Here is a 22064-nt window from a genome sequence, read left to right on the forward strand (position 1 = left end):
TTGTGGTAATCCTGGCCCTTCGAGCTATGGTGTGTGCTTTAGAAATTATGAATGTGTGTTCCTAGCGATTCTTTGAAAAAATATTGGACATCAGACGAATTTCATAACTGAATGTTTAGCAATTTTAGAGGCGGTGGAGTATGCTATTAAGAGAAATTGGAAGAAGGTATCGGTGGAGTCAGACTCGATATCTACGGTTAATGCTTTTGGAACTTCAAGTGTACCTTAGTGTATGAAGCAGAGATGCATAAATCTTTTAGACTCATCGCAAATTGACTCCAATATGGAGAGAAGCCAATTTCACAAAGAAATCAATTGGCAAAGTACTCGTCAGTTTGCAAGACAATGATCAAGTTATTTTTAATGTAAAACCCCATGGATAACCAAATAGGAGGTTCCGAACATGTTTATTATAAGTTTTGTTAAATTCTTATAGTGAGTGCTACCGTGTCATGTAGAGAATGTAAGTAACTCTTCATGTACTCTCCCCCCCCTTTTGTCAATACAAATTTTTGCTTAGTGAAAAATAAAAACTAAAAAAAAAAAAAAAAAAACAAAAAAACAAAACAAAAAAAAACTTTTAATCTTCTAAAATATTCTATATCTCAAAAAGGAAGAGAGGAAATTTGGAAAGGAAAATAAAATTTCAAATGAATGGCAGCTGACCTATGTATAGTATAATTTGAGAGACGATGCACTGTCTGAATGATTTTGCTATATACAGCAGTACATTGGACAAAGTTTGTGGCACCACAAAAGGATAAAGAAAGAGAAGTCATATATTCATATTTTCGAAAATATTCTCTATGTCACCTTTCACACCCTTTCAAGGCAAAATTACAATCTTCTTTCTATAATTTTTCTCTGTATATACCATATGAAATTTTCATACACAGTTTATAGTGTTAAACTATTGAAGAAAGGTGCTCTAAACTTTGTTGAGCTTAAGAAATCACAAACACCCTCAACTCACCTCTATCTCCTCTGGTGATGCGGGTGTCAGCATCAATGTATGTAACTTCAAACTCACCTCTTCCTCTATTATTAGATGAAGGCCTAATTGCTTCTGGAAGCTGAGGCAGCTCAAAGGGTTGAAGCTGCGATAAGGTTCCTGTTGTCTTGATACTTGTTTTCTTGTATACTATTTTTATTACAGCAGACCCTAATCATATCAACAGAGAACAAAATTCAATACAAGATCCTTTTGAAGAAAAGAAATTTGGCTAAAAGAAGTGCTGCATAGAACTATTAGGAGCACATTGTTATGCATGATAGAACAATTGAGCTATGCAACCAACCTATCAATTCAAACTTGTGTGCTAAAGTGGCTGTCACTTCTATAGGTGGAAAAGGCCACAGAGTGCCTAACTGAAGTTCTACTATGTTATCAAAATCTTTGCTCAAGATATCGATCCGTTGGAAAACCTGGTCAAGCAAGAGTAATTAATGTTCACTTGATTAAGAAATCTATCCAATTTTACTGTACTGTAAATTTGGATGTTAGACGACATCATTTATACTGTCATACAAACGATAAGGATATTAGGAGTGTAACACTCACAACATACCTGACCAAGAGTTATTGGAAGCAATCTCCCTAACTGAGGCCCAGGACGGCTCCCACCAAGAGTACGAGATGAAAATGCACTGCTATATGTCAGTTTCCATCTTCCCTGGAGTTTATCAAGATCAGTCGAGAGGTCCACAAGACCTCCGGCATCTTCAAGTTCCTTGGCAGCAGCATCTACTTTTTTCTTATCTTCTTCAGTTGCAGCAAGTCCTTTGTTCAACCCAGAAACAGCACTCTGCATTCGATCACCTCATACATGGATGTATTTTCAAAAAATTATAGAACATTCAGTGGAAATATGTTTACGCAGATTTTAAAAGGGATTGAAATAGAGATATTTGGGCTGTCAAAATGGTTGAGCTCGAAAATCTGAATGCATTTATAGAAATTTGACCAGATCAGTTTTCTTAATCTTCATGCAAAAGTACAGTGAGAAGAAGACGGTAAGTCATATACTGATATGCTCAAAATTAGAAAGAATGAACTATCATCCGTGAAGTCTAAACTGTGCAAGCAATTTTATCAATGACTTATGCTGTATGGTAACGTTCTGAAAAGCTATTCCTAAGCTAAGTATTAAGATGAGTAAAACTGTAAAACTCAAACTTTTCTAGCACCAGCCACCAGGTCTAGACTTGTTTCGGTTGCTCAACTTGATGGGCTAAGTTCTCAAGGTGAAACCTTTGAGCTTTTCACTACAGAGGTGGTATATAAAAATATACAGATGCCCACTCGCTAATTTTATACAAAAGCCAATAGTAAATCTAGGAATTCATAAAGCAATATCAGCTCAGCATTAATCAGACAATGCACTACGCATGCTTGAACTACCTTATGAAAGTGGTTCTCAGCTATATTCATGTAATTTATACTTCTCTAGAGAATAGATAATGCGTGAACTAGTAGGAGAAATTAGCCTCAACATGTGGTTCTCATGTATGTAAACAAAACAAACAAGTCTCTATAGGCATCGTGTTTCCCTTTCTCTTCTAACTATTTTTCAAGTTTCCAGGAATAAACTAGCCTCACAATTTAAAAACAAAAAAGGCTAATTGACTAATTTTAAGATGTAGAAAGAATGAGACAGAGATAAAGATCGTGAAATATAGCAAGACTAAAATTGCAGTTCATATTACTCGGCTAAATCATCCTTGTAGTACCTCCAATAGTTGTGTTCTTCCTATCATAACAAGATAAACTACTTGTGTAAGTTCTCATGCACTATCAAAGGTGCAAAATCGTTTTGCATTTCTTTTCACAATCACATGCTTTCGACAAGATAGAAGAATGTTCTCCGTAGTTTTTGGCTTGCTCAAACTAGATTTTCAGTTTTTTCAGTTGCTCAAACTAGATTTTCAGTTTTTCAGTTGCTCGAGTGAGATACCTAGGACATATGAGTGAGTTCATTCAAGCAACTAGGAAGTGATTTCAGCACTGAAAATAGATAATGCATAATCAGGTAAAGATGTGTTTCAGTTCTCAGATGTGAAGGACAATTGGTCAGTAGTAATCTGCAAAAAATGCTCTTTTCCAACACTTATAAAAGGCTCTAAATTTCAATCAACCAAGAAACAGGTTTTCAAAGTTTATGCTATCATGAAAGTTTAGAACATATAATGTTATGGCTAGAACCACCTCTTTTCTCTTCTCCTGTTTACTGATAATTCATGTCTCCCACACTCCCAATCAAATTATTCAGCCTACATACTAGTTGACACAAATATCAAGATACATAATTATCGATAAACGATTTACTTATGGGAAACCTACTTCTTGCTTCACTATATCTATAAGAGAGAAAACAATGACTAGGCTTGAAATATACGAAATCCAAGTATAATTTAAACCCAAAGCAAAAACTCTAAGTTTTGCCAACCATATAAGCACAATTAGAAAGAGGTTTCTACTTCCAAACCAGTCTGCATATACCATAGTAAATTTTCACTGGGGAATTAAGTTTCCACTAGTTGATTTGTTCTAGAGATTCCGCAATATTTCCAGCTAATAAATCATCCAATCCAACAAGAATGTAATGACTAGAAGCAAAATAAAACATGCCCACTTCATAAAAGGCACAACAGTACAAAGTCAAGTAAGCCCAAGTGATAGAATTGAATTAGCTACTGACCAGTAACTTGAACTTCAATTCAGGATAAAGTACTTTTGGAGGCTTAGGTGGGCGTTCAAGCACAGGGGAATCACCAAGGGCGGACTTAAGAGTAAGCTTATTTCTCTTCGAATGAGTAAACTTTTTAGGTACTGAATGAATATATTGTCTTGTGGGCATGTCAGTCAAAGTTGAAGAGTGAGAAAGAAGAGCTGAGAGTTGAAGAAGAGAAGTAGCCATTGTTAGTGAGTATAAAAGTCTCTGTTGATGGATTTAAGGAGTCTCCTGTACTTCACAATTTAACAAGTGGATATGATTGGACTGACAAAAGTTGATGCCACGTGTTCCATGTGATAGGACAGCGACCATGGATCATGGAATGAGTTGAAATTTCAAAGGACTTAAAAGTCGGTCAGTTGGATTCATGCATGAATATTCCGATGAACTGAAATTTTGAAGCAATAATCGCTCATGATTGAGCTACAATTGTCACCTCATTAAAGGTAAGATGTAACTAATCGTGAAATTAATTCATGTACCACATAGTACATTAAGTACGTTTTTTTTTTGGTGAAGAGTACATTAAGTACTCAAATCAATTAATTGAGGGTGTCATGAGTCATGACCACATAAAACTCCAAGATCCATTTTATATGGACCATGGTCTAGGCATATCATATGTAACCTCAGGTTTAGCCGTTTAGGTCCCTATGTGGCTATGTGCCACCCAAATCAAAGAAAATCGATATATTTGTTCGGAACTTGCTCAACACTATATGCTGGCCGGACTTTCCACGCTCTCTCCAATTACATGTCTAGTGCGCAACAAATGATATTTCTTTTCATTTTCCTTGAATACTATAGACAATGAGCAACAATAAGCAATGCTCCAATTAATAAAGAGCCGCTCTCACCCCTAACATCACACACGCCTTTTGAATTAAAACTTTTCACCATATATATGACGCTTAGTTGCGATTGGGCTCAATGGTACATTGGCTAAAGTATGGCTAAGATTGGGGGCAATATATCGGGCCAGGGTAAGAGACTGTGAGGGCACTATGAAAAGTATGAATTGGGCACTAGGTTCGGCTGCTTTCAAGCAATGACAAGGGATATCATAATTGTGGGGTGTGTGGACTAGAAGAAAAGCCCCACCTTTGTTAAAAAAGTAAAAGTCTCGGATTGGGCAATGCTCCAATTAATAAAGTGGACTAGGCCCAATTACCATTGGGCTCTGTGGTGGCTGATGTTGGGGATAATATTGGGTTAGGGTGAGAAATCTATGAGGCCACCATGACTTGGCCCCTGTTATGACAAGTGGTCACGGAGCTGTTTAGAGCATTCCCAATGCAGGTGGATGTGGTGGGAATGTGAAAATATTCACTTTCAAATGGTTCAAAATTGTCACGCCCCGAGACCCAATACACATCCCGAGGACTGAGGAGTGAATCTCGAGGCTGACACCATTCCAATTCTAACGAAATTTCGGCAGAGTTTTCTTTGTTTAATCGACGTTTCTTATACAAAAAAAACCTGTCATAAACCTGGACATCGCAAAATACCCATCCAACAACCATATGTATATCCAAAATCCACTTTCTAAACAACCGAGATGTATATACACATATCCACAAAAGGTTTAAGATAACTATTACTCCAATACATCGTTTATTACATCAAAATGAGCAGAGCTCTCTATATATATACAACCAAAATGACTAGACTATCTCTATACAACCCAAAATATGAACTTGACTCTGTCCTCGTCAAGCATAAGGGAATCCTCCCAAATCCTCATAACCATCATCGCTAGGGTTAGGAAAAGCCTCCTCCGCAACTGGCTTGTCTGAAATGTTAAGTAGGATGAGCAACAACTATGCCCAGTAGAAACGCACATAACTAATAAATAGTCTACTTATAGAAAACATTTAAAACATGCAGGGTTTTCATAAAAGTATTCAAATATCGTGACTATATATATATATATATACATCACTAACTAGAAGAAATCATCTCGACATGTTTCATTGATATACAAAATAGAGTTTTTCACAATCATCATACAACTATTGTGGCCGCTGCATCCTATTAGAATGGTGAGGGTGCGTAATTACTGACCAGATCCACAGCAAATCTCGGTTCAAGATTTTTCAAGTGAACCATGACATCATTGTTTTCCTGATTTTACCGGCAGGGAGCTGAAATGCCGTTGTCGTGTTCGTACACATAAAATCCCCAAAGCTTTTAGGGCTCAGGTGGGCCCTGTGACCACGACCCCCATACGGATTGTCACCTAACTTACGGTGGTCAACCGTTCGACGACTGCAGACTGCTCAGGATCCTGACACACATCCAGGAGTGGACTAAACTCTCACTCCTCGCGTCTAAACCTCATCGAGATAACATGTAACCTCACACAAGCTAAGCACCATACATCGTGACACATACAAGCATGGTTATCTAGAAAAGTAGAAAGGGAATTTTCGGACTACATCCTGTGATGCATCCCTTTAAAGGTGGCCCACCACCTCGAAAGGTGTACCCCTACGGTTGGAATCTAGAGCTTAACCGCTCGAAATGCGACAACAGTTCCTTCTTTATAGGAATTCACCAATTCTTTTCCAAATCCCCTTGTGATAAGCATAGTATATATATATATATACTCATATTACCGGTTATTTCAAAATACTATAATTACATATTTAGTTTTCCTTTTAAACTGTTGATTACAGAGTGTGAGTTCCCGAATTTCCCACCATCAAGTAAAAGCAACCTATGACTCCCAAAACGGGCGGTCATAGTAAATAACAACCGATGATTCCCAAACGGCGAATCATCGTAAATAACAACAACCATCCCTGAACAATCCGTAACCTCACACCTAGTTACAAATAACCGGGTAATCTTTACCCGCATTACAAAATCCATCTCTCTGTCTCCTTACTGAGACAAGAGACAAGAACCCTTCCCAAAACCAGTTTTACTCTTTTAACAAAGAAAATAAATCCCCACTATCCCGATTTCGCAAACTCATTTTTCACACAAAAGCTATCCGTATATTTAGTTTATATCGCGGAAAAATACAAATGCAAAACATGAATACCATATATACATGCATGGTTGATACGCAAACTATCTCTTAACAATTTTACCAAATCAAATCATGCATGAAAATAAGCATGCTATATATTGGTATGTAAGTTCCTACCTTAGCAAGCTCCGTTCTCCTCAAGCCCACTTAACCGAATCAAGTCCACTTAACCAAATCCACTCGAATTCACTCCTATAACATCAGATGTAGACGTCGGTCGTTAGAGTTTATCAAATTAACGAGGAAATTCTTATCTACGAAAGTCGAGAAGAATCTCGACGTTAAGAATTTGGTTTTGTAGATAGCATCAAAACCAAATTCTTTCTCAACGTTAATAATACTAACGTTGAATATTACTAAGTGGGTTGAATAATACTAACGTTAATAATACTAACGTTGAATATTACTAACGTTAATAATAATGCTAACGTTGATAATACTAACGTTAATAATACTAACGTTGAATATTACTAACGTTAATAATACTAACGTTACTAATAATACTAACGTTGATAATACTAACGTTAATAATACTAACGTTGAATATTACTAACGTTGAATAATAATGCTAACGTTGAATATTGTAGATAGCATAGTAATTCTTTCTCGACGTTAATAATACTAAGTGGGTGTTCTTTCTCACTCACTCGATACTCAACGTGATCTTAAACAAGTGTGAACTAGCATCAATGCTCTAAAATAGATTGAATATTTATAATTCTTACCGAAATCGAAGAAGAATAGCTCCTTAGCTTGCTTCTCCACCAATTAAACTCCACTCTATCTTCACCACCAAATAGCTACCACGACATTACCAACACCCCCATTCAATTAATTTCATCCATACACCCCTAATCCATCGAAATTTAGTTTAAATATCTATTTAGGAAGAAATTAAACTCACCTTTTACCTTGGTACGACGCGATTTCAAGAAATTTCGAATCCTCACACTTGGGTTTAAGGTTTCTAAGGTTTGGGTGTGAAGAATTGAGGTTGTAATCAATTGAAATTGAGTGAATTAACCCTCTCTCTCTTAGGGTTTCAAGAGATAGCGAAATTGGGGGAAAAAATAGGTGCGCTTTGATTTGGGCGATTTTTTTCTGTTTTCGCGATTTCGTTCTATTTTGGGTGCGATACGTTTTTTTCTTTTTTTCTTGTTTAAGTTGTTAAGGCCCAAGCCCAATATGACCAAATTAGGCTTAAGGTCCTAATTAACTTCTAACCACCCACTAATTCGACTTAGCGTCTTAATTATTTTTCTGGCCCAACCCGCTTAATTAATTTTCTACATTCTATCCCACCGCAGACTATAACAATAACCCACTTGCGTGTAAGCTGTTAACTCGTGCCAGCTTCGACGCAGAAAAGCCGCTAACCGACATTTTGTCAAATTTTTCTCATAAGATTTGCTTATCTAACGTGGCTTAGGAGTTTGAGGTAAGTTTCATTAATTTATGTACGTTTGAAATGTAACCTGACCGACCAATTATATAAATGTCCCTAGGTTTGCTATGTAATTTACGAAAATACCTTTAACGAGAATTTGAGTCTTTACAAAAATCTTTGCCCAATACAAAAGTGAATATGAAGGTGACTATTTTTCCAAGTCAAAACGATGGTGAAACCTTCAACTGAGATAGTGGTTGAGTTGTGAACTTTGGACGGGATGTTGGATTCCGTCTCGTGTGTGTGTGTTTTTTTTTTAAAAAATCGATTTTTTTTTTCGGACAGGATGTTGGATTCCGTCTCATGTGTTTTCGACTTTTTTTCGTTTTTTTAAAACTTCAGATAGGATGCCATCCGGCGCGTTTTTTTTTATTTTTACATTCAGACGGAATCCAACATCCTGTCCGAGATTATTTTTCACATTTGCATTGGACAGTTTTACCTTGCTTTTCACCAAAACGGTGAAAAAGATGAAAAATTCTGACTACGTAGAGGTGAATAATAGTAGCTGCATTGGGAATTGGGAATTGGGAATTGGGAATGCTCTTAGAACTTAATTATTGACACTGATAATTGATAAACCTATATATATATGGAAAAGGGATATGCCAAAAAAAAAAAACTCGTTTTTACAATTCAATTTTGATTTGGCCACTCTTTCATATGAGGGCGATGATAACAACTAATCATTAATCACTGGCCCTATGAATGGGGACCGAGCTAAACCTCTCATAAATTCATAAACCTACTCGTGGAAATAACGAAGTATCATGTGTGCCAGACTACTTACAAAGCAACGCAGGCTAAGTTACGTGCCCAATCCGTGTGGTGGCTTTCATTGAATAAAGGCAAAATAAAGAACTTAACTTTGAAGCCTTGGCCACATGTAGCAGGGACCATACAGTTAAGAAAGCCAGACAAGAGCAAGGCAAAATGGTGTGTTGCACCAACAGACCAACCACAAGCTATAACCACAAGTGCTACTCAATGCTTATGTAGTCCAAATAGTTTGCTAGCAAAGTTACTCAGTAAGTACTTTCTATAGGAACAAATCGTGAATGGGGTTTTCTTAATCTTTGTTGAAGTACTGACACTGAGTTCTGCTCAGTGGGTACATACAATATTGTGCAGAACGGTGAAAGAGTACACCAGATTCCATGCAGGGTCAGGTAGTGGTTGGATTGCAGCCAACTATTGGAGTATGCAATCTATACTCAGTGGAGATTGCTTGGCTAGCAATGTACTATCATAGGCCTCCATCATGGCCCAATGTATAATTAAAATATAAGAAACAAGCAAAACTTTTAAAGAAAAAAGTTGGGGAGTGCACCGTTAAAGTGAAACATAAACTGGGTTGCCTGTTAATAGAGAACTACAACACAATCGGTGAGGTCCAAGTTGGTTGGTTGGTTGTTATTATTTTAGACTAGATTTACGGGGAAGCTGTTTACTTATTTACATTGAAATTTGGGAATGTGAGAAGATGCAAGAATATTATAAAGTGGTTTATGCGAAAATAAAACACAATAAAGAAAAGAGCTGCCAAATTCACAACCCCCGAACTAAAAGGAAAGAGTAGGCTAAAGCAATGGTTAATTAAGAGAGTTTAGGATAGAAATGAAATGACTATATCCAATGACAATGACGATTGACCAACTACCATATATCACGACGACTTCTACAGTTCTACCACACCAACTAATCATTAATTTTCCTAGTATTTTCTTTCGTCCTTGTGCCGTGAAATTATCCAATTTAATGTCCAATAATTTTGCGATGTGGCAACGTCTCTAACATGGAACAAATGATTGAATTTCGTTGCTAACTTTAGCTTCCTCCGTGCGTGATTGGTCGTGCTACTAAACTGGCTTTATGTGGTCGTGACTCGTGAAAGTTTAACATATATATCTTATCTAATTCAATACATACATCTAAATAAGCTTACTTAAAATGTCTCAATCACGATTCCACGAGAAAATTAGTAAATAAGATTAGTCACTTTTTCACAGTTACAACTGTACAAAATAGCAAATCTATCCTAAATAAGGGGCAAAGATATTATTGTCCTTAAAAAAATAAAGACAAGTGAGGAAAAGTAAAAAAAAACAACAGAGTAGTAGGAGAGAGAAAGAAGAGCTTTGTTGTGGACTGGTGGTAGTAGATGAAGTTCGAGTGTGTTACTTGGATCAAGTTTTGAGGTCAAGTCTAGTCTTTTACACTTTTCTCTCTTATAGACTTGTTGTTCTTCTTCTTCTGTCAATACTGGTGGCTCAAGCTTAAAACTAATCAAAGTCTTGTTCAAGTACCAATCTCAGATTCCAACTTGCAGGTATATTTTTTTCTTCTTTATCTACTTTACTTCATGAAGTACTTTGTTTTTGTATACTGGGGTTTGTTTTAAGTAGCTTGAAAGTTAAGTTGGTTGGAATCTGAGTTGAGGAGAAAGAGATCAAGTTTGTTTTAGTGATTTGAAGAAGAAGGAAGATTGGGTACAAGTGTTTTTATGTGATTGGGTACTGTAGTTTTGAAAAAGATTGGTTTTTGAGAAGTGGGGTGGTGTTTAAAGTTGTGAAAGATTTGAAGGGGATAGAGATCAAGTTGTTTTTGGTGATTTTTTAGCTTGTTTTTATCAGATTTGGGCTTTGGAATTTGTTTCTAAGTGCTCATTTTGAGAAAAACTAGCCAGAAACTTGAGGAAATAGTGAAACTTATAAATGGGATTGACGTTATAGTGAAATTAAGTATTAGTCTCTTTGTGTTCCACATTGAGATAAGATGGAAAGAACCTTAGCTTAGTGAACAAAGGGAAAGAAGATTATGGAGGATATCTCCAAGTATTCCCATAGTCCCGTTCACTCAGCTGTGATTCGCCGTGACTACGTGGCTCTCAAACGAATAGTCTCTGCCCTACCCCGTTTACCCAAGGCTGGTGAGGTTAACACTGAAAATGAATCTGTTGCTGCTGAGCTTCAGGCTGATGTTGTCTCAGCTGCAATAGATCGTCGTGATGTCCCTGGCCGTGAGACTCCATTACATGTTGCTGTTCGCCTCCGTGATGCCACTTCTGCAGAGGTTCTTATGGCAGCAGGTGCTGATTGGAGCCTTCAGAATGAACATGGTTGGAGTGCTCTTCAGGAAGCTGTGTGCACCCGTGAGGATTCCATTGCCATGATTATTGCACGCCACTACCAACCCCTTGCCTGGGCCAAATGGTGTCGCCGCCTACCCAGGATTGTATCTTCTGTAGGCCGCATTCGTGATTTCTATATGGAGATAACATTCCATTTTGAGAGCTCAGTCATCCCTTTCATAGGTCGCATTGCCCCATCAGACACCTATCGCATTTGGAAGCGTGGTTCGAATTTACGTGCTGATATGACCCTTGCTGGCTTTGATGGATTCCGCATCCAGCGCTCTGACCAAACATTCCTCTTCCTTGGAGATGGTATCAGTTCAGACAATGGTACTAGATCTTTAGCCCCAGGTTCTTTGATTGTTCTTTCTCACAAGGAGAAAGAAATTACAAATGCCCTTGAAGGTGCTGGGGCACAGCCAACAGAGTCTGAAGTTGCGCATGAGGTAGCTTTGATGTCTCAGACCAACATGTATAGGCCTGGAATCGATGTTACCCAAGCAGAACTCAATCCACAATTAAGTTGGCGTCGACAAGAGAGAACTGAGATGGTTGGAAGTTGGAAGGCAAAGGTCTATGATATGCTTCACGTTATGGTCAGTGTAAAGTCAAGGAGGGTTCCTGGTGCAATGACTGACGAGGAGCTTTTTGCAGCAGAGAGTGAGGAGAGGGTGGTAAATGGTGCCCATAACGTTGAAGAGTATGATGATGTTTTGACACCTGAGGAGAGGATGCAATTAGATTCGGCTCTCCGCATGGGTAATGCAGATGATATTGGTGATGCCGAGGATCGTGTGGCATTTGATGGCCAAGAGAATGGTGTAGTAGGTGGTTATGAAAATGTTGAAACAAATGGTGTTACCAAAGAGAAGAAAAGTTGGTTTGGGTGGAACAAGAAGGGGGGAAAGAATGGAACAGAAGACCCTGATGATTCAAAGATCCTAAAGAAGTTCTCAAAGTTAGCACCAGAAGGCAGCAACCAGAAAACGGTTGATTATCAGAGGTCATTGTCTGAGTTGCAGCAGGAGGATTCTGGGGATCTTAAAAAAGGGAAAGAGAAAAACAGCAAGAAGAAAAAGAAGAATGGAACCACTGGGGAACCTAAGCATGAGAGTGAGTACAAAAAGGGGTTGAGACCTGTTTTGTGGTTGACCCCAGACTTTCCTTTGAAAACAGATGAGCTTTTGCCTTTACTTGACATCTTAGCAAATAAGGTGAAGGCTATAAGGCGACTAAGGGAGCTTCTAACCACGAAACTACCTCATGGCACATTCCCTGTGAAGGTAATCAAATATATTATTTCTCATGCCTTCGATTTCAACCTGTTATTTAAAAGATTCCTTTCTCTGATATGGTAGTCTTTTGTTTGCTGTTCTGTTAGGCTTATACCTCTTCATGTTAATATCATTTTATTTATATGACAAGCCATTCAGTTTAATGCACCAAAATGTATAGTATATTACTTGAAGAGATGTTTATTCTCAAGACAAAGGAATCTTTCTGTATGAGGACCCCTTTTTTCTTAAATCTTGTTTTATTAATTAGAAGCAGAGTTTCTTTGCATGTCTACTTCAACTCGTGCTTCACAGAAGTAAAGACATCTTTGATATTCTTGTGCTTTCTGCATGCTTTTCAAGTTCTCTAAATAATATGCATGTTTTGACAAATGATAACTATGTTTATAAATCTTAGTGCGTTTGTTATTTCATAAATGTTTGATTGTTTGATATACTTATCATATCAAACTGGAATCTTTAAACTTTCTTATCTTTAAATTACATAAACTAAGTGTCTGCAACATGTCAATTTATATGGTTGACCAATGTCATGTGGTTGACCCCATTCGAAGGGGATTAAGGCAAGGATCATGATGATTATTCCCATAAATGAGAATATACTGTTGTTAGTTTCAATCTTGAAGATAGAACATTAGATCCAAATTTAAAATAGGTAGATGTTCGTAAAGGATTTCATTGGACCAAGTAAACAACGATGTGTATCCAGCCAGATCTAATGAAAGGAAAATATCTATCTCACATACAACCAGCCTAATCTATTTCATAAATATGTACGAAGTAGATCCCTTGCTCTTAAGAGTATTCCTTGTTTGATACCCCACATGTTGGGCATATGCCAACCCAATTGGTCTTTTGTGAGCAGTCAGCATATTTTGTACTTCGTATCTGTCCATGAATTTGCTATGTAGTCAGAAGGTAAGGTCATTTAGTGAAACCAAACTGTCTCAACTTACAGTAAAACCTACGAGTGAATAGAAAATTGAAAAAAGAAGGAAGTATGGCAGTATGACATACCACTATGCTCTCTGACGAGCACATGGGACCTTAGGCTTTTTGCCTCAAACATTCAGTATGATCCTAACATGTGATAATTTCTTTACCCTTTATATTAGGTGTTATTAGTATGTGCTTTTAAATGGCTTATGCACCAGTGTGCTTGGAAGGTAGATTGTAATATAATAGTTACTCAGTTAATCACTTAATCGTAAGATCCTTGTGAGAGTCTGGATTATGTACAATGGAGCCCTTGTCGGTTGGATACCTTCAACTATGAGTTGATGAAAGAGAATTTTATTTAGATCAGGTTTAAACTTTACATTATTGTCTGCATGCATAGCAGAAATAATATAACTAATACAATTGGCTTTTTCTTTCTTAATGTTAAACTCAGGTTGCTATACCTATTGTTCCCACAATCCGGGTACTCGTCACCTTCACAAAATTTGAAGAACAACAGCAAAGCGAGGAGTTTTCAACCCCTCTATCTAGCCCAGGACATTTCCAAGATGCCAAAGCCAAGGAATCTGACGGTTCATCTTCGTGGATTTCATGGATGAGAGGGAGCCGTGGCGGACACTCAAGTGACAGTGAGGGCCGCAGTTACAAGGAAGAGGTCGACCCTTTCCATATACCATCAGACTATACGTGGGTTGATGCCAATGAGAAAAAGCGTCGGATGAAAGCCAAGAAAGCTAGGAACAAGAAAAACAAAAAGCAGACAGTAACCAGAAATGCAGAGAGTATGCATCAATTGGGCGATGATGTCGAAGAACATTAGTATATGACACGGATGCTTGTATTTTTCCCTTGAAATTATTTAAACGAGGAAGGAGTCTTAAGGCCTGTTCATGAAACGAGTAATTGTCTCTCCCCTAAAGGTCTTAGAATCATTATGGCGTGCTTGCTGAGTTTGAAGTGCTGCTCTGTGTTGTAACACTATTGTATTTGCATGGAGGAATGTGATCTCCTCTCTTTTTTTGAATTTTTTTTTGAATTCATTTTTGTTCATTTATCCGAATGAGCGTTAGGAATTCTCTTGCGATAGGGGAAAAAAAACTATTTTCATCATTCATCAAATCAAAGAAGACAATTTCTGATTCCGTCGCGAGAGTTCTTCAATTATTTTCCTTATTTGCCGAGGATTCTCACGACGGTGTGTTACTACTCTTCCATCAAATTCATCACTTTCTTCTTTCTCCATTCGTTTGTAGCAGTTACCCTAGCATCTGAGATTGTGAAGTTGCCTTCATCTTTGGGAAGAATTTGTCGTCTTAATATTTATTTCTCCATCATATTCTTCTCTGTTTTACTTTGCGACTTCTCTGTTTGGAAGAAGAAAGTTCCGTTTTAACCGCATTTAATTTTTTTGCATATTGATGTTTGCTTCGATATATACTTGATCACTATGGGCATTGCCCATTTTGTAGGCCTAAGTGCCTAACAACAAATGTGATGCTACTATTGAAAATAATCCAAGACCATAACAGTGCTTCCCCTAAAGAAGGTGGAGGTCAAAAAATGCAAAGAAGAGTTGCTGGAATGCTCACCATCCTTGATGATGTTAAACACCGAATCCAAAAGTCACAATCTTCTGGCAAGAAAAGGGAAGCTCAGCTCAATTCCGTCGATGCTTCACTGATCTTAAGCCTACTCGTATGCTCAAGGACAAGAAACCACCAGAACCAGTACTGGATGAGAAGCAGAAGTTATAAAATGAGCTCAGCGATTGCTCAGTTGCTCGAAAAAGCCTTGAGAAGATGTTTTCAAGCTTGGGGAAGGAAAAGTCGATTATGTTAGCTGAACTTGCAAAAATAGTTGAGGAACTGAGTAGCATGGAAGAGCAATTTAATGATAGAACAAATTTGCGCTTCTAAACACAAAGATAAAAAGGTTGTTGGTGGTGACTCCCCAGGGAGCGAACTTCTCCAAGATCGTAATAAAAAACTCGCTGAGCAGCTCCTTTAAATCCCTTGATGGCTATCGATCAACAAAAAGAAAAATGAAGGAAGCACAAGATGAAAATGCAAGATACCGTGCAAAGGTGAAGGAAGTGGCTGAAGAAATAGTCAGAGGCCTCGAACGCATTCATGGTTTTCAACAACGCAATGCTGGAAGGGTAAATGTGGAGATGGTGGAAGAGTTGTCTGCAGTAGAACACATGTTGCGAGAATTGGAAACGAAAGTTTCAACTGATGTACCAAAAGGAAAATAACTGTGCAACACAGACGTAAAGTCTTAGCATATCTCGAGTTTTGCCCTATATGTCGGAATAGGGACATAATGTTACGGTGATTTAATTTTGGGCACTCATCAAATTTGCATTGGGCGAAAGCAACTTCCAAAAGCCCAAGCAACACCGTAAAGTCTTAATATCTAAGTCCAACAACAATTTAGCCTCATCAAATTGCACACCCCCCAAAGCCCATAACTTGTCTAACAACAATAGCCCAATACAAACATTTTGTAGCCCTTTTTCAAACATTTTGTAGCTCTATCATCTCTCAAAAAAAAAAACTTCGAGTTTTCCGTCGTGTTCATACTTCGAGTGTTGAGTTGTGAATCAACAATGGGAATTGAAGTTGGCGACTTCACCCAATTCGAGTCGTGTCCCGTTTGAGTATATACTCAAACTTAGTTGGATTAATTAAACTTGATTAGATTGATTAAATTTGATTGGGTGGAAGATTAGGTTGATTAATTAAACTTGATTGGGGTGGAAGATTGGGTTGATTAAACTTGATGATTTTAAACTTGATGTTTTTTTGGAGTTAGGGTGGAAGATTGGGTTGATTAAACTTGAGTTTGAGTTTGTCCAAGCTTGATGAAGTCGTTTTCGAGTTTGGGTTGATTAAGTGGAAGTTGATTTTTAAAATGAACATCATGACAAACAAACCGAATTGTTTAAGTCCAAACGACCCAGCCATGTCGCCCAAGAGAGTCCCCAAACGACCCCGCTATGTCGTCTTGGAGACTGTCCAAACGACCCCGCCATGTCGTCCTGGAGACAGCCCACACGACCCCGCCATATCGTCTAACAAAAAATCAAGAGTTTTGTCTCAAACGACACGCCACTGACTACTTGAGTGTAACACTAAAATTACATGGTGAGGTCGTTTGAGTGTACGCTCAAACGACATGGTGAGGTCATTTGAGTGTACACTCAAACAACATGACGAGATTGTTTGAGTGTACACCCAAACGACCCGAGGGGTTCGTTATGCCGAGACCGGTTGGATTGGTTGTTGGCAAACTTGTAATATGGTAAATTTGTAATATTTCTTTTTTTTTTGGGGGTTGCCCAATCCAATTTGATGAGTGCCCATTACAGGACCCAATGTTATTGTAGCAGTTCAAGAGTATGCAGGCTGCACCTGTATGCAGGTATAAGGGACCTTGATTGGAGTACTTCTTGGGGCAATACACACGCACCCTTGCCTGATGAGTGGCCTAGATTCTCGCGCACACTTCTCTCCTGCGCACAGTAGATTTTCTCATGTTGTTATTGCAAGTATTGTTTTGTGGATTGTGATTATTTTTTATTTTTTATTTTTTTTATTTTTAAAGATTATGGGGTTAAAAGGCAGACCCCCACCTGTATATAGAACCAAAGGCATAAAACTTACAAGATCCCCAAAGAGTATGATCTTTAAAGGGGTACATCTCCTCCCAAAGAGAACTACAAATCCCAAAAATTAAGGCTATAAGCCATACAATCATGAAACACTCATGAACATAACCCACTAGGGTGCACATAAGAATAACAACACAAACATCTATCTACCACCAAACAAAAGTTTGTCCCTTAAGACCGGACGATCTTTCCTTAGATGTTTTTGTGCATTCTCAAAATCATAGAAAAAAATCTCACATTCACAACAAGCATATGTTAAACCAAGAGTGTCATCCCAAATTTCTTTAATGTATCCATCAAGGTTTTTACCTTTGTATTTTCCCTTAGATGCCTTCATCATAGCTAAAGTAGGACTAATTTCACTAGGTAAGTGCACCCTAACCACATTCAGAGAGGGTTATTTAGTTACCGTAGTCATTTCCTCAACTGGAGTTGCAAAATAAATTGTTGTCGTGTTGTTGCTGCTACAAGACTTAGCTCTAGTATTTGGTGGGGAAACATGAGACTGTTTCCACCCACTAGCTCTCTTAGCCTTTGCATTCTTTTTGCTCAATACCGGAATGAATTCTCTTTGCTCCTCTTCCCTGGTAGCCTCCAATCTTGAGAAAGGAGGATCAATAGTGGAAGTTATCAAGTTGTTGGGTTCCTCAATAAGAGATGGTTGAAGAGTACCATCTTGGTCTTCAATATTGAGGACACCATGAGCACCAATATCAACATTAACAATTGCACCAACAACAACTTCAATGGCAGGAGAAGGAGAAGGAAATTCAACTTCAACTTGCCCAAGGGTGTCGGAAGCAATATCCTCGGTTTCAACAACATTACCAACCATGTCGGTAGATTGTATATCATATTCTAGCTCCAACTCGGTTGTTGGTGGCTTCGTAGAAGGAGTTTCAATGATTTGAGTAGAGCTTGCATTTCTCACTACAACATGAGATGGTCGAGGGTTAGTACTAGCTACAATATAGCACCTTGATGAGTATTCTTCTTTGGAGTTCATCTCTGATGGGGAATACGTTGTTGCACCTTCTGAACTCTAGTTGGTTTTGGAACTTGAGTGGTATGAGTTTTTTCTGTCACAGGTTCGTCCTTGTTTAATGGACATTTTTCTTCAGAGTGCCCAAATATTTTACAAGCTCCACACTGCTCTGGTATCTAGTCGTATGCCAAACCAATATCTTCCTTGTTCCCTTCACTTAGATAATTAACAGGAATAAAATAAGGAAAGCCAAAATTGATGTTCACCACCACACATACCCTTGCATAATTGATTCTCGTTCTTTTGGTCGTTGCATCGTCCATGCAAATGGGTTCACTTAGGAGGCTAGATACAAAATCAATCCCATTTTCGGTCCAAAGTTGTTTAGGTAAATCAATCTTAACCCATAAAGGTAGAGCCTGGATTTTGATTCGATATTTTTCAACAGCTAGTGACCAAGATCTTACTACAAAAATTCTACCTGCTAAAAATAATGGACCATGATCGATAACATATTGTCTATCTTCATCATTGAAGAACTTAAAGTAAAAAAGGTCTTTTTCTGCAATCATGTCGAATCCACCTTTTAGTTTCCATTGTTTTGTTACTGCTTGTTTAACAAAAGAATATGATAAACGTTTTTCAATGAAAAAATCCACTACATGATCCTTCCAAAGCTCTAGACGCTCCTCCAAAATACTTGCTGGTACATCAGCTATACCATTAGTAAAGTTAGGGCATACCTTTTGGAGATTTGGTTGAAGTCTGGAGTTTTTGCTTGAAGTAAACAAAGAGCACCATGACCTCTCGCCTATAGAGTTGGGGCTTAAGGGCTGAATTTCCACTCAATCTGTTGTATCAATAATAGAACTTGAATTCTCAGGTGGATCTAAGATCCTACCATCTTCCATGCTTCTACTGATGCAGAGTCAATAGTAGTAACCCACCGGAGACCATCAGTCAAAGTTTGCCAGAAATGGCAAGTTTCCCTCCTAATCGGTATTTCGAGTCAAAAGAAGTAACAAAAGGGGAAAAGACTGAAATACCCTTAGGTTTCACAATGGATTGTGATGTTAATCTTTACTGTGATGGTAGCTCTTCTGTGATGTTGAGCTCAATAAGCCTACTTAGGTGACAATGGAGGGTCATGTTTCATTCTTTTACACCTAGTTGTTTGGGTTTGTAAGCAACAAACTCTGGGTATAATAAAGAGGTTTGAAAAACTAAAAAATCCTAATTATTTTGTGATTGTGTTCATCGAAGGCCATTCAAGAAATTTGATATACCCATGACATGTCTAGGAGGACAAGAAACGTACAGTGAATTATTTGAGTGACCGCCCTTGATTCAAAACATATAACTATACTAATCTGTGGAGGAACAATTACATTATTATCGCGTGATGCAATATTTGAATCAAGAATAATATATATTACATTCATTTTTAATAAATGAGCGTTGGGAGAATGTGTGGATCGAATCAGATGCTGCAGCAGTGGTCACGACAGCTAAACGGGGTGCTATGCATTGGATGTTTAAGGGCAGATTTGAGATCAGTAAGAACATAATCGATAGTCTTCACATCTCACACACTATGAGGGAAGCTAATATGTTAACGTATTTGTCCGCAAAGTATGCATCTAGGCTAAACAAATTTGAGAGTGTATCTTGTAATGAGAAAGCTTCAATTCATGGATGTATAAATGGGAGGTCCAATTCCTTATGGAACCTACTTGAGAGTGAGTTAGCTATGATCATTATGGGCTCTTAGTCCAGAAATGAACATTATATCCCCTACCCCCGTGGCGGAGCCAGGGGGCAGGGTACGCCCTAGCTCACCCTCAACTTTTGGCAAAACAAAAATTATTTTTTGTTCGACAGAAACTAAAAACCCATAACCGAAAACTTTACCAAAAAAAAAGAAAACAGACTCAACAGTATGAAGTCCATCGTACAGGACATCTTTTAGATTCAATAGTCAACACGACACGAAACCAAACAAGGAAACAAAAACCAAGACGTACTCCACTTTGACTTTTTCTTATATAAAACCACAACCTAGGTACTCCACTTTTCCTCCCTTCTCTCTATTATTCTAGTTAGCTATCTATAATTCCTAAATTCTTCTAGGTAAGCCTAATATTATTAAATTTCTTGTTTTTGTTGTTTTTTTTTTTTTATCTTTTTATATTGATTCCTAAGCCATGTTTTTTTAATTTTTTTGTATTCTTTTTGTGAATTAATTAAACCACATATTTTTATTTAATTTTATTTTGTGAATATCATAATATCATTGGTGCAATTTCAATTCAATTGATTAATGGTTTATTTTAATTATTTAAACATATATGTTAAAGTATTTGATCAAAGGAAATTCGTTGCCCACTCAACCTACTCAACCACCTAAAAACACAAATAATGTTGCTAGTGTTGAAGTAGGATCTTCCTCAAAGCAAAGTCACCAAGAAACTGATGATGGTGGTGTTGAACAACCCACATCAAAGCGGGTTCAACGTGAAAATCGTGAAGAACTTGACTTGTCTAGTCTTCAGGGAGATCCTGCACTGAGGAAAAATATTTCAGATTATCATCCTAATGATCAAGACTCAGTGAGAAGAACATATTTGCTTAGGCGTCCTTGCCAGCCTAATCATGCTTTTCCTCCGAGAACAAAAGGCAAGAGAATCCAATGATTTCAGAAAGAGTGGTATGAGGAGTTTAGTTAGTTGGAATATAATATTCACGAGGATGCCGCGTTTTGTCTATATTATTATCTCTTTAAACCTAATAAGGGGGAACAAGGAGGTGGGGATGTTTTTTCTTGCAAGGGGTTTACTAATTGGGAAAGGAAAACCAAATTAAAAGGAGCACGTTGGAGGACCAAATAGTGCTCATAATATTGCTTACAAGGCAGCACAAGCTTTGTTAAATCAAGAGCAGCATATCGAGACATTTCTTCACAGACAATCTGACCAAGTTCGAAGGGATTATCGAATACACCTAACTGCAATAACTAATTGCATTAGGTTTCTTTTGAGACAAAGTTTAGCTTTCTGTGGCCATGATGAATAAAATGTGTCGATCAATAAAGGTAATTTTCTTGAACTTATACGATTTCTGAAAGATCATAACGAAGTCATTAAGAAAGTTCTTGATAATGCTTCCAAAAATCGGAAATTGACCTTGCCTGATATCCAAAAAGATATTGTGAATTCAGCTGCTATGGAAACTACAAATGCTATTCTAAAAGATTATGGAAATTCATTGTTTGCTATTTTAGTTGATGAAGCGCATGATATATCAATTAAGGAGCAAATGGCAGTTGTTTTGCGTTATGTCGACAATAAAAGTTGCGTGATTGAGAGATTTTTTGGAGTTGTGCATGTTAAGGAAACTAGTGCAGTAACACTTAAAAAGGCATAAGTTGAGCATATCTAGACTGCGTGGACAAAGGTATGATGGGGCCAGCAATATGCAAGGTGATTTGAATGGCCTAAAAGCACTTGTAATGAAGGAGAATAAGTCTGCATTTTATGTTCATTGTTTTGCCCATCGGCTTCAGTTAGCCTTTGTATAAGTTGCAAAAAACCATGAGTCAATCGCTAACCTTTTTAGTATTCTCTCTAATATGGTAAATATTGTTGGAGCATCATGTAAGCGACGGGATATGTTGCGCGATGCAATGAAGGCTAGAGTTGTTACAGCGTTACAAAGCGGAGAAATTTCAAGTGGCAAAGGGTTGAATCAAGAGACTAGTCTTAAACGATCTGGTGACACTCGATGGGGCTCACACTATTATA

At 37.7% G+C, this 22064-nt stretch overlaps 2 protein-coding genes, 1 long non-coding RNA gene and 1 pseudogene across 3 annotated transcripts; 2 read left to right on the forward strand and 2 right to left on the reverse strand.

Moving 5' to 3' along the window:
* Nucleotides 1-761: 761 nt before the first annotated feature.
* LOC147506031 (plastid-lipid-associated protein 6, chloroplastic-like) lies at nucleotides 762-3953 on the reverse strand. Its single transcript, XM_086558357.1, has 4 exons — nucleotides 3699-3953; nucleotides 1569-1805; nucleotides 1299-1425; nucleotides 762-1162 (listed from the first exon to the last, which is right to left on the reverse strand). Exons 1-4 carry the CDS (start codon nucleotides 3915-3917, stop codon nucleotides 945-947), a joined length of 801 nt encoding a protein of 266 aa, XP_086414483.1. The 5' UTR covers nucleotides 3918-3953; the 3' UTR covers nucleotides 762-944.
* A 1354-nt stretch (nucleotides 3954-5307) lies between these two features.
* On the reverse strand, nucleotides 5308-6966 carry LOC147506032 (uncharacterized). The gene is made up of 2 exons (XR_015220742.1): nucleotides 6889-6966; nucleotides 5308-5526 (listed from the first exon to the last, which is right to left on the reverse strand). It is a non-coding gene; the product is annotated as an uncharacterized LOC147506032 (long non-coding RNA).
* A 3333-nt stretch (nucleotides 6967-10299) lies between these two features.
* Nucleotides 10300-14630, forward strand: LOC147506033 (uncharacterized). Its single transcript, XM_086558358.1, has 2 exons — nucleotides 10300-12634; nucleotides 14040-14630. The coding sequence occupies exons 1-2, from the start codon at nucleotides 11036-11038 to the stop codon at nucleotides 14424-14426; spliced, it is 1986 nt and encodes a 661-aa protein (XP_086414484.1). The 5' UTR covers nucleotides 10300-11035; the 3' UTR covers nucleotides 14427-14630.
* Nucleotides 14631-15028: 398 nt separating this feature from the next.
* Nucleotides 15029-15901, forward strand: LOC147506034 (uncharacterized; annotated as a pseudogene).
* Nucleotides 15902-22064: the final 6163 nt, after the last annotated feature.

The sequence above is a fragment of the Coptis chinensis genome, chromosome 4 (assembly GCF_015680905.1).
Source record: "Coptis chinensis isolate HL-2020 chromosome 4, ASM1568090v1, whole genome shotgun sequence".
Taxonomy (NCBI): domain Eukaryota; kingdom Viridiplantae; phylum Streptophyta; class Magnoliopsida; order Ranunculales; family Ranunculaceae; genus Coptis; species Coptis chinensis.

Coding starts and splice junctions, on each gene's coding strand:
- LOC147506033 (XM_086558358.1), top strand. CDS start 11,036: ATGGAGGATATCTCCAAGTATTCCCATAGTCCCGTTCACTCAGCTGTG. Junction 12,635..14,039: donor ATGGCACATTCCCTGTGAAG/GTAATCAAATAT, acceptor TGTTAAACTCAG/GTTGCTATACCTATTGTTCC.
- LOC147506031 (XM_086558357.1), bottom strand. CDS start 3,917: ATGGCTACTTCTCTTCTTCAACTCTCAGCTCTTCTTTCTCACTCTTCA. Junction 1,806..3,698: donor AATTGAAGTTCAAGTTACTG/GTCAGTAGCTAA, acceptor GATCGAATGCAG/AGTGCTGTTTCTGGGTTGAA. Junction 1,163..1,298: donor ACACAAGTTTGAATTGATAG/GTTGGTTGCATA, acceptor TGATATGATTAG/GGTCTGCTGTAATAAAAATA.